General features: G+C 42.6%; 1 protein-coding gene across 1 annotated transcript in view; it reads right to left on the bottom strand.

Moving 5' to 3' along the window:
* The window catches only part of papss1 (3'-phosphoadenosine 5'-phosphosulfate synthase 1), a 14,803-nt gene extending 2,950 nt beyond the window's left edge, over nucleotides 1-11,853 (bottom strand). The window contains exons 1-11 of the mRNA XM_031863339.1: nucleotides 11,610-11,853; nucleotides 10,707-10,821; nucleotides 10,376-10,611; nucleotides 9,614-9,752; nucleotides 8,792-8,910; nucleotides 8,354-8,467; nucleotides 8,050-8,161; nucleotides 5,877-6,082; nucleotides 3,387-3,522; nucleotides 2,524-2,792; nucleotides 1,515-1,744 (exon numbers count right to left, since the gene is read on the bottom strand). Of these exons, the coding sequence (XP_031719199.1) occupies nucleotides 1,515-1,744; nucleotides 2,524-2,792; nucleotides 3,387-3,522; nucleotides 5,877-6,082; nucleotides 8,050-8,161; nucleotides 8,354-8,467; nucleotides 8,792-8,910; nucleotides 9,614-9,752; nucleotides 10,376-10,611; nucleotides 10,707-10,821; nucleotides 11,610-11,669 (1,736 nt within the window). The 5' untranslated portion in view covers nucleotides 11,670-11,853. The remainder of the gene's footprint in view (nucleotides 1-1,514; nucleotides 1,745-2,523; nucleotides 2,793-3,386; nucleotides 3,523-5,876; nucleotides 6,083-8,049; nucleotides 8,162-8,353; nucleotides 8,468-8,791; nucleotides 8,911-9,613; nucleotides 9,753-10,375; nucleotides 10,612-10,706; nucleotides 10,822-11,609) is intronic.
* Between the last annotated feature and the right edge of the window lie 106 nt (nucleotides 11,854-11,959).

Genomic DNA, 11,959 nt, shown 5'->3' with positions numbered 1-11,959 from the left:
ATATGAAATGTGTTTTAAAAAGGCCAATGAGGCGATATTCCATGTTTCAGTGAATATAATATACTTGCGTATACTTTTTATTTTCCCTTGAGTCTAAACAAAATGTTTTTGTATAGTTCGCCTACAACTGTAACATATATACATTCTAATTTATTGCACATCTTTATGTTTTTTTGTGTCTTCATTTTTTTCTGGATTTCTTTCATGTTGTATTTCTACGCTCGTCTTAATGAGTATACCACACTGCATTGAACTACACATTTACTTGGGTTTGTGACAAATAAAAGCTTTCCTCTCTACTTTAGTCAATAACTTAGACAGTTTAAATTCAAGATAAATAAACTTTCAGAATGTGGAAAAACGGTGACATTCAACCGATAACAGATTTTCTGTCATAAACTGATTGTTTCAAACTCAGGAAATAGTTATTTTTCTTACCTGGTTATGTCATCATTTCAAAGTAAAAGAGAGCTAAACAAACAAATGGTCAATCGTATTTTTAATAATGCAATTTTTAGCAGCACTAAAAGTACTAGATGTTCCCGATCAACATTTCAGTTTGGACTCAACATCACAGATATGCATCATGGAAAACAAAGAAAGTCTTTTTAGTCTGGCCATACTTAGATGTAACATTCCTGGCCGAACACACAGCTAAGGTTGCGTAACCCGACGGTGGAGGCTGCACCAAGTCCGCACAAAAAGCAGTGAGGTTGCATGATTGATCTTAGTCATCATGTGCAATGTTTGTATACAGACTTTAATTAATGGCAGGTCTCTGTCATCTTTGAGTAACATCAAAGCTCATACTAATCCACAAAACACATTTGATCTGAATAAGAAAGAAAAACAATCCCTGTTATTCTTGGCTTTGTGTTGTATTGTCGATACAAAAGGAGGAAAGAAAATGGATGAAAGGGTTTAAAACTCAAGCCTAATGAGTAGTTGATTTATAGAATGTGATTTCTGTTTAGACTGCTGGTTGTAATCGGCCTTAATGTGAGGTATTAATCTGGAGTAAATCTACAGATAAGCTTTTGACTTTAGTGTGAGCACTATTGTTTAGGGACCGTGTCCACACAGCATCTTCTTTCATTGGCTCCCGATGAGGAGAGAGCGCAGGCTCCGCCTTTTTGGTGCGGTCGCTCCGGGCGCTTTTTATTTACAAGGTTTGAATGTTTCAGCAAAGTGCTGGTGACGTCACGGAAATGGAGTAGACACTTGTTTTGTTTTGGTCGTGTCTATCTATCCTGAACTCGTTTGTCAGACGGACACGATCATATCAAAAGACCGAAAAGCTCATTTGTAGAAGCAGACCGGCCGGGAAGACACAGATTATTTCTGAAAAGTGCTTTTATCGGCAGCGCTCTCCGGGAGCTTTTCTGCCAGAAAAAGCCGGTATGTGGACAGAGGCCCTTAACCTCAAACTATTTCTGTATTCCATCACCCATTACCTTAAACACATGGGAAACAAGATTGCAGGCTTTAAAACTACGGTATAAACAAGTACTCACTTTTTGGAGTCATAAAAATCCATTGCTCTTTTGACCTTGTTGTACGCGGCGACTTTAAAAGGTACGATCTCCAGCGTGATGAGGCCCGGTGCCATGGTGAGGACCTTGGCGCCGTGAGTGGGCTCATACAGATCCTTCCCCGTTACCGGGTGGGGCATGCCTGCAGGGTCACGGCCCACGATGTAGAAGTTGGCTCCAGCCACCATTCGAGCTCTGCAATGCCACTGAACCTGTGGACAAGGATTAAAGAGAGAAAAACTGTAAATACTGTTAGAGAAAGTCTGGAATAAACAGTATGTATTCTTTGTAAAGCTACGAAGAGAAATAACATCTTTTTTACAATATAATTTACAATAAAGATTGTTATATTTAATACGATGGTTTGTAAATTGTCTTTACCTGGCTGTGGGTACTACAATATCTCACTTCAACCAACAACAATGTGTATAAGATTAGCTGAAAACTTCAGATATTTGAATTGAATATAAGCACTTATGGTTTCTGTTTGTCATTATCAATAACTGCTAAATCTCCACATTACTCCTGGACAGTTACTAAAACTACCGCCATTACGTTCTTGCCCATGTAGTCTGTACATTTTAGGATCTACACTTCCATATTTGGCTTAAAAAAAAACTTTATGGCAAGACAGACCCTGGAGACGCAGATTAAGGAAAATATGTTGTTTTTAATGGGTAAGAAAAATAAATGAAACAATGATACTCAGGCTGAGTCTGGCTCTCTAAACCTCCCATTCAGAATTACAAACTGAATAAACTCACTGCCCGACAACCACGAGCCTCCAATCTGCTCTTAATCATTTAGCTGTAGCTTTCTAATCATCGTAAATGAATGATTAAATGATTGCCAGCTACGCTCAGTCATACGAAGAGGTCTGTGTATGGCAAACAAACGCTCGACAGAGCGCCTCAAGTCAATCGCAAATCACCTTCCTGCCAGTTTTCACTCCAAAACAAAAAAGAGATCCAACATTCTTAATAACCATTACCTCAGTTGGGCCAGCATACATCATGGGCGAAGGAAAGATGGCCACGATAGTGGAATCTGGATTCAGGACGCCCTCCTCCAGCACAGCGGCGTGCTGCTTCATTCGCCAGGGCAGCGGCACGTCGTCGTCTTTGGTCCAACCTCCCAGCGGGTGGAGCAGCAGGACAGGCCGGCGGTAGCCTCGCTCGATGAGACGCTTGTGGGTGTCCTGCATCAGGAGAGCATGGCCGTTGTGGACCGGGTTGCGGAGCTGGAAGGCAAATACAGCATCTGAAAAGACAGAGAGGAGGAAGCTGAGAAGAGTGTGTATGACTGCAACCAAACACAACTGGACACATCTGTACAAAACAAACAAATCGGCCACAGTGGACCCAGAGATAATCAAGCAGCTCAGGGCCCAACTATTGAAACCTAATGCAGTGAAGTAAGAAAGCTTCCTGGACTCAAATAGAGTTCATTTGAGATGCTCTTTAAATAAGGAATTAAGAAGAAAACTCCAAGGCACTCTCTTTTAATCAGCTAAATGCCTTTAGTGTCAGCGAGGTAAAGGCTTCAGAGTTTGATTTCTGGGTCTCAGATGACTATGTCATTACAATAAGGGCATTTTAATTGTTTAAACGAGTGCCTTGGAGTTTTCTCGGGACTTTTCCATACAGTGAAGGACTGAATCTCCCCAGAGCTTTCTCTCCGATGACGTACCTAATCCGCGTCCCTTACTTCTTCCCCAAAGACTAAACAGAGAATAATAGCATGGAAGTGAGTGTGTCTTCTCCTTTTTTAAGAAGAAAAAAGGTTGAAGTTTATAAACATTGTGACACAACTGTATCTCTGAAAGTCCTCGGTTCAAGACGTCTTGGCCCATACCAGCATTCATTTCTTTAAACTTCTGTTTGAGCTCAGTGGGTGTCAGTCGGTACTGATCGAGTTCGTCATTCCAGTAGATCTTGTCCAGAACTTGCAGGTCTCCCCCAACCAGCCAGTCCCCGCTTTCCATCACCATCTGAAATAGGAGTCACAATGACAATGACGGGGGAACAAAACTCAAACATAATCCAGACTTTAAGACACCGTGGCCCATAAAAACTTCACCGTGTTGGAACCGGGCCAGAATTCTCCTAAAACTCCCGAGTTATTAGCCAGTTGCAACGACGACACACCAGCGTAAATCAGAGTCTGTGGCGTCGTTAAAACAGGCAGCCAGACTCTGGCATGTCCACTCTTTTGGCCACATCTACTACCTGAATTTCAAAACAGAGCAGAGACATCACGAGATTGTACTCCACAATAAAAACGTGGTGAGGATCCTCATGAGCACATTGGAGAGAAATGTTCCCCCTCAACAGATTTATCCAACAATGTCACAGAAGTGCTCAGGATCCAGGCAACGGCTGCTATTGTTTCAGGCAATACCTTTCGCCTGCCTCGTGTGGCATTTATGAGACTGTAGCTAGAGTTACTGAAAAGACTAACCTGTGCTCTGTTAATGTGATACAACGCGACATCTCTCTACAGGCTCCGCAATACAACGAGCACACCGAGAGCTCAAAACAAAGGCCACGAATGAAACATGAAGTGTTGCGAAAAAAGACGTTTTGGAATCCGATGAAAAAAAAAAAAAAAAAAAGTCACTAGTTTCATTCAACATGTAATTTATCATGAGAGTAAAATACGCAACAGAAACTCTTTGAGATCCATCATTTACAGACTGATTTCAGTTTGACCTGGCAAGCGATATGTAAAAATCAAAGTTGTCAGCAGTAGAGGTGTCTACGTGATGCGATCAATAACCACTTGGCTCCGTCGTAACAAGTATTCAGGATCATGTCGGGATTTGTTTTCCACACTCCGATTAATCCAACGTGTCCACTGTTGGCCTGAGAAGAGTCAGAACAGATGCCCAACAGTCTTACTCTTAAGAGATCAACAGCGTAGACATGTCGCAATTTATTTTCCTGACATAAGTGAGTGGAAAAACATAACGTCTGCATGGCTACATCAAAGGAGCGGGTCCACCCTCTCTACACATGTGCTCCGTTTAAGCCGTTATAAGTGCCCCAGGACTTCACATGGGAAAATAAACACACTACACCATGGTTTCCGATGAAGCGGGCTCCCGTCTGACTGACGGACAGGTAAACAGGAAGAAGTGGATTAACTACGTGTAATATGGAGCAGGTCGTTTCTGCTCGGAAAGAGACAGGATAATAAAGTTGTAGCTACCAGCAGAAAGGTGCGCCGAGCACTCCGGCTCCGGGAGTTAAGCACACACACACACACACACACACACTTTTTAATGAGTGACGCCCTAAATCACGGCAAGCTGAGCACACATGTCCGGCTGTGACGAGTTAGAGCGGATAAAGAATGACAGTTGTGAAAGGTGTTGACACTGGAGAGTTATGGGACCAATTTATGAAACTGGCAGCCTCCTGCAACCTAAAACACATTTCCAGGCCAGATTTAATCACCAACAAGGTGAGACAAAAACAAAAAAGATATCTGCTGAGGAGGAAAAATGACAACCAGGTTCGCTGAAATATTGAGAGAGCTGCAGTCTAGTGCTCGAGTTAATCTCCTTTAGAATGAGACAATGATGTTTACAGTAAGTCTGACCCCAGGGGGGGAAAATGACTAAATACCATACAGGTTACTTTCCATTTCGTCTTGCACCTTTGCCAAAACACAAGCTGCATTAATCCTGAAAACAATGGGATTTAAAATGAGTCAATGCACACGGTGCTGGGGTGGATTTATAAAAAGCCAATCTGACAACTATTCTTGTCTGTAACACCAGACTGGTCCATTCTTTTCCAACAAGCCAGTGCAACTTTAAGCCCGGTGTGCAGGATCATTTCGGGACATTATCTCGTGTCTACCTGTGCCCCGCAGCCGTCGGTCGGAGACAGATGGAAACAATCCCTGAATATATTTGGAGAAGAGTTGGGTGAGCGGGAAAGGTGGAAGCTGGCAGGGATTCCGCGGCCTGTTGAGTTTAGCAGCACAATTTCAACGCATTTCCTGGAGGCTGAGCGAGAGAATAAGCATCCAAATATAACACCTGCACAATGAGGGTGGACCAAACAGATCAAGTGATTGTACTGGGCGTCCTGACAGACTGTGAGAGAAGCTCCACCTCCTCCTATTCAGTCTTTCCATAAGCAATGTGAAGAGGCCAGCTCGGATCTGTGTTCGATCAGCGCTGAAGCCAAGGAGGCAGTTTGCTTTCGCATGCAGTGTTTATCACACTGAGACAGACCGTCTGCAGCTCCTCAGTACTCTTACCACGGTGGTACTTTTTGGGGTTTCCGACAGCATTTCCAACATAATTAGCCTATATTCAGTTTTCAAATGTACCTTGATGTAAGGGTGGTCTTTGCAGGTGGTGCCCCACTGACGAGCACATCGCTCTTCTTTGCGGTGTTCATAAAACTCAGGGTTGCGAAGGATAGCCACTCGTCTGCCGCCGTAGACCAAAGCCACAGCCGTCACCCCTTCTAACCGCTCTTTATCTGTAGTAGACACCGGCAGCACCACAGGCACCGACAGGTTAATGACGCCACCTAGGACAATGGAGAACCAAGAACATTTTCATGAGGGATAAAAGGCAAATACATTCGTATTTTTCCATTATCACGTAATCTTCAAGAAAGCTCCACAGGGAACCTCTAATATCAGATAACCATCCAAGAAAAACAATGTTCAGGACCCCGATGCAGAGCACCGGGAGACTGAGAGCAGATATCCTATTAAAGGCAGGTTAAAACGTTCAAAGGGTTAGTACACTCAACAAAACAGCTCAACCACTCTGATCAAGTTTCCATTCTGTACCCCTTTGGGCTAAATGGGGGATATATAGCTAAACCACAGGCTACAGTGAGTCTTCAAGGCTGCAATTTAAGAAGCCAGAGGAGAAAAATCCCCTTTTAAGCTAAGCTGGAGCTTGACCCTCTCTCGTTCTATAATTTGAGCGGAGCAGTGACGGCGTTCTTGTTGGCGTGGGCTTCATCCAGGTTGATGAAAACGTTTGGACCGGCACGCTTTTCACATCCCATCAGATCAAATGCAGTGGAAACAGGACGGGACGCTGACTGTTACCGGCTCCCGGCTCCCCCCCGGACCCTCTTCTCGTCCCCTCTATCACAGTGTAGGGCTCACAGCTGGTTCCAATAAAAACACACACACACACACACACACACACACACACACACACACACACACAACTGCCAAATGTCCGAGCGAGAGAGACGCAAGCTTGGATTTGGGTCTTGGTTTATTTTTGCAGACTATTTGATTAGTCAAACATGCAGTTTTCTGATTCCCGACCAGCTTTAGTGCAGTAGTGTGGGTGATCAATCCTTTCACGGTCAAATCCCTGGAAGGAAGTGAAAATGGACAAATGGTGGTGTGTGGTGTCAATCAATACAGAAGCTTCTTCCTCTGTTACCGTCTCCCTCCGGAATCAAGACATTTCACATCAATATATATTTTCACCTATGTCTGTCCAGACGGCTCCATTTCTCCGGCTAGCTAACTTTCGGAGGAAAGACCGTAAATCATCAAGTTGTACGAACTTGAAGGTTTTATCCCTCAGTGAGGACAGAGAAATATATAACCTGTCAAAATCTGAACATGAAATACTGGCTATGTTAACTTTCAATTAATTTCATGCATTTTTCCTTTTACTATGCGTGTAGCAAAATATCTGGCATCACAACACACACACAACTGTGTCTTGAGCGGTCACATGGGCAATAAAAGTAAATCGACTTTTTCTTGGAATTTCAAGCAATACATGAGAAATTGCTGTAATTACACCAAGAGACTCTCCATCAAAAGTAATATTCATATTCTGAAAAGTGCCAAATAAAAACCAAAAAGGTATTTCTGAGACTTGGGTGCAACTGGACTTATTACTTACACCAGCATAATCTACAACAGCGTCATTCTTAAAATTCTGCATCTAAATCATGTCTGAGTATATCAATGTGTCATCCTGCGATATGGCTGAGCTGTACATCACTGCTGTGTGATGGAGCTTCTTCAGCTCGCAAGAAAAACAAAATGTATTTAAGCCGCTCAGCACATCCAGCTGTGCAAAATATGACTAGCAGTTTGCAGGGACACATGCAGAGAGTAGTTGTTGAACCTAATTTAATGCTCCATTTATATTAGAGTGGTCAATTTTTATATTAAAGTAAAAAAAATATGAGAGAGGAGCACATAGACCTACAGCTGACGGAGATTTGGGGTTCAACTGATGGAAATAATACAAAACATCCTGGAGCTCACTGTGCACAAGTTCTAGTATATATATATAATACATACCTCTATCTATATCTATAGATATAGATAGAGGTATGTTGTGGGTGTAAGAACTGACCTGATGTACCGACAGAAAGCCATCCACTACCTCTGAGTAATCTATTTTGTGAGCACTCATCTCCATCTAGTGCCTTTCTCAAGTATAGCAACACTGAATTTTACAATGAAATAGGAAATTGATATTTTCCTAAAGAACACATCTTACCGTCCAGCAGACAGTCAAAGTGAAGACACTGCAAGTACTCTCTCTCTCTCATGAAGCCATTCAGAGGCGTGGCCCAGCCTTCAGCCAGCACCTGCACCCACTGCATGTCCACCTGAGGGTCGCATACACAGTCACTTATTGACCATCAACTTATAATATGCCGTTCAAATGAAAAGGATAGAGGTCAATGTTTACATAAATTTAAAAAATAACTCCTCAATTTACATACAAAGCCCATAAATAGTCATTTAGCTTCATTTATTTATAAAGATTTATGAAAATCCCTAAAGAAACTCAGAGGTACCTTCCCAATCTGTACAGCGGGCAGAGTCTCTGCGTCAGCCTTAGCCAGGTCCAGCTTATTCTCCTGAACGTACAGCTCTTTCACTTCATAAGAGGCATCAATGGGAACGATGTCCTGCAGAAAAACAACGTGAAATGATTAACGACAAGTCAATCATTACCAAACATCCTGCGGAAGCAAATATTTAGTAAAGGCTTACTATTAACAAAAGAAATATTGATTTGCATGACACAGTGTAGATGTTGTAACAGTTAGAGGTTTTCAAATATGAGGCTTTACTGCCCCTGGTGGCCAACAGGAGCGATAGCACAGTCCTATGTATAGTTTGAACTGTGTCTATGACGGTTGCGCAAATATTCTTTAAATGCGCCATCGCTAATAAAAACCAACAGCGGCTGACTCTAAACAAGTCAAAGCAGGATTATTTCTCCCCCTCACTCTCTCTTGAAGCAGGTCAACAAGCTGTTGTATGGACTCATTCACGCTGCAGGAGTCGGTCTTCAGCACCAGGTCCGGGGCCTCTGGCTTCTCGTACTCGGAGTCAATCCCAGTGAAACCTGATGAAACAAGAGAAGACATTTCAAATCCTTTAACAAAATCCTAATTTTAGATAAAAGGCGTCATCAAATTAAATCAGTTAGTTTTTTTTTTAAATAAACTTTCTTTGAACAATATAAGAGCCAGTGCTTTGTGCACGGCAAGAAGGAGAACAAACTGTTTTTTAACCGCTTTGATTGCAGCAGAATATTTTGTTCGGTAATAGAAATTACGATACATTTTGACTCTAAACAAACAATGTTTCAACTATACCAAAGACAGAAGGGAGACTAAAGAAGGTCAATCTTAGCTACAAAACTCTGGAAATTGGGTAAAGATCTCTCCGCTGCTAAAGATAAACCCAACTTGCTGCACCACAATATGATAAGAAGCACTTCCTCTAACAGTGATGCATCACTTTTATTCTCACTGTCATGTCATTTCTGTGTAATTTGACAAGATAAGCATAAATTGAAACAGGAAGCAAAGTCTGGGAAATGATGGTATTTCCATGTGTCATACAACAGCAGAAGTCCCACTGATGAACATGTAAATGCTTTGTAGATGTGTCTCCTGAGAAACACGGTAATATCTGCCCTCGGTTTTGCATTTATCAACAAAGTACTATGTAAGAGACGTCACAGTATGAACCCAGAATGGATCACATGACAGAAACAATAATCCAGGCCTTGGATCTACTGACCGCACTAAAGGATACTCCACCTTGTATCTCTCCCGCTCTGGCTCTCTTGTACAGCCCCTTCACGTCCCTCTGCTCACAGACATCCAGTGGAGCGTCCACAAACACCTCAAAGAAAGGCAGCCCTGCCACCTCGTGGATCTTCCTCGCATTAAGGCGATCCTGACAGACAATAACCAAATACACAGCGAGGTACACACATGATTTAGTCAAAGAGTTAGTAGAAGATGGCATGTTACTATTAAGGCTCATTGTGTTTGGTTTTTCATCAAACAACAATGTTTTCTGCAGCAAGCACAGCTCAGAATCATCAATGACAGACAGTAATGGGGAAACAAATATGATGCTAATCGTGCACCACGATCCTTCATAGTACTGCAAGTACAACAAAATAAACAGCTGTTGCGCTGCAGATGTAGTAGGAAATATTTAAATTCACTTTTTTAAAGAATAACTTTAAAAAAGTGAGCCTTGTTTGTTTAACAATCAGGGCAGGAACAAAAAAAAGCCTGCCTTCAAAATCTCTACTTTATCATTTCAAATCTATTGTTGGCACTGGCGTCATAATTTTCAGCAGGATAATGATAAGACAGTGACATGATCAGTGACATCATCATAATCAACCCAAGCTCAATAAGTAATCCCAACAATAGCAGAAAGCGGTTCACAAAAGGGTCGTAGTTCATTCAAACGTGGCTCAATAAAGATTGTATAACAGAATAGGAGTCCTCTGTTTCTCTCATTAAACATTCAGAAGGTGATGCTGTCTTTTGAGAGTCACTCACCCTGCTGTAGGGGGAGATGAAGCTGGCGATGCAGACCAGCCCAGCATCAGCAAAAAGCCGAGCCACCTCAGCAATGCGCCTAATGTTCTCTTCACGGTCCTCTGGGCTGAAGCCAAGGTTTTTGTTCAGCCCCTGGCGGATGTTGTCCCCGTCCAGTGTGTAGCAGGGGATACCGTGACACACCAGGTACTCCTCCAGAGCCATGCTCACTGTGGTCTTTCCTGCGCCAGACAAACCTGGGCAAAGAAGACAAAACAACAGAATTATGAAACAGCTACGACATGATATACACGTGTCGAAAAAACACACCCTGGTAATAAAAATAACCTACCACTCAGCCAAACGGTGCATCCTCTGAACCCTCCTCGTGTGCCCACAACCTGCCCGCGCTTGTTCCGGCTGACATGATGAGCTTGATAGGTGACATTAGTTGCACGTTGCATTCCCTGTAATTATACAGATTTACTGTCAATGCAAACCACTTGCGGCCCAATTATACAAGTATATTAAAAAAAAAAAAAAAAAAAAGATAGGCAGTTTATATGAACAGATCACATTAGCTCTTCAAAGTAGCTTTAAAAAATGGCTTCTCAGATATAAACTGTTTGCTCAGAACATGCATGTAGAGCATTGAACATTATGAACAAAGCTGATGTGTTCAAACTATTTATCCGACCATCAGTCCAAACCCACAGTCACGACACAACTGTCATAATAAGGCTTTCTAGGTTAACTAATTGTTTGATTCTGTACTTTTGTGAGTGTGTCTGCTGGTGTTGTTTTGTGTTTTTTAGATGCATGTTGGAGGACCACAGTGTATGCATGTTACATATTTTATCCTTGATGTCTGTAAATACCGCAGTTCAGAGTTAGCGGTGTACTTAATCATCAGAGAGGAATACGTGCAGCAGAGGGTTAGCTGGAAAAAGCTAACGGATGCAAACAGTGTTTTGTTGATCGTTTTGGTGGCAGCAACCACCAAGGTTAATGTTATCACAGCTTTAGATTCAATTAAACAAATAGTTGAAGCCCTTCACTTAACTATTAACTGATTAGCAACTTCTCAGTCTCGCGCTGCTAGCAACCAAGGCTTTAAACGGAGAGCTAGCATTATAGCGGTGTAACGTGAAGGAAGCTAATTAGCCGAACAGTTAGCCTGTTAGCTCGTTAGTAGCTGGTTAGTGGAGGTGGACGGGTGTGATACATGTTGAATCAACACAACTTAATAACTCACCCAGTTTTGGCCAGCGTTGCCCAGCTTCGGTTTCTTGTGCGAGTTGCCGTACGTGTCCATGTTTGTAGCAGTCAGCCGCTGTCTCTTTAAAAAATACAACGATACAACTACTTGTCTCTTTATTTGCTAGACCAGATTTAATTATATTTGTTTTGGCACATGTAACTTATCGCCAATGAACGGAGGAACCCGGAGGTGCTTGGCGCGACAACCAAGGATAACAACCGGGAAGCGCTTCCCAGCAGCCACGTCCACCGGCGACGGAATGACGCATTTCCTCAGTAGGCGGGTCAGAGGGACAAACTGATCTGATGTCAGTTTTGTTTCGTTGTCTTCTGTAAGCCCCACAG

Source organism: Anarrhichthys ocellatus, unplaced genomic scaffold, assembly GCF_004355925.1.
Source record: "Anarrhichthys ocellatus isolate YVR2014 unplaced genomic scaffold, GSC_Weel_1.0 scaffold28, whole genome shotgun sequence".
Classification (NCBI taxonomy): Eukaryota; Metazoa; Chordata; class Actinopteri; order Perciformes; family Anarhichadidae; genus Anarrhichthys; species Anarrhichthys ocellatus.
The sequence above is the reverse complement of the archived record's forward strand: the minus strand, read 5'-3'. Positions and strand labels throughout refer to the sequence as shown.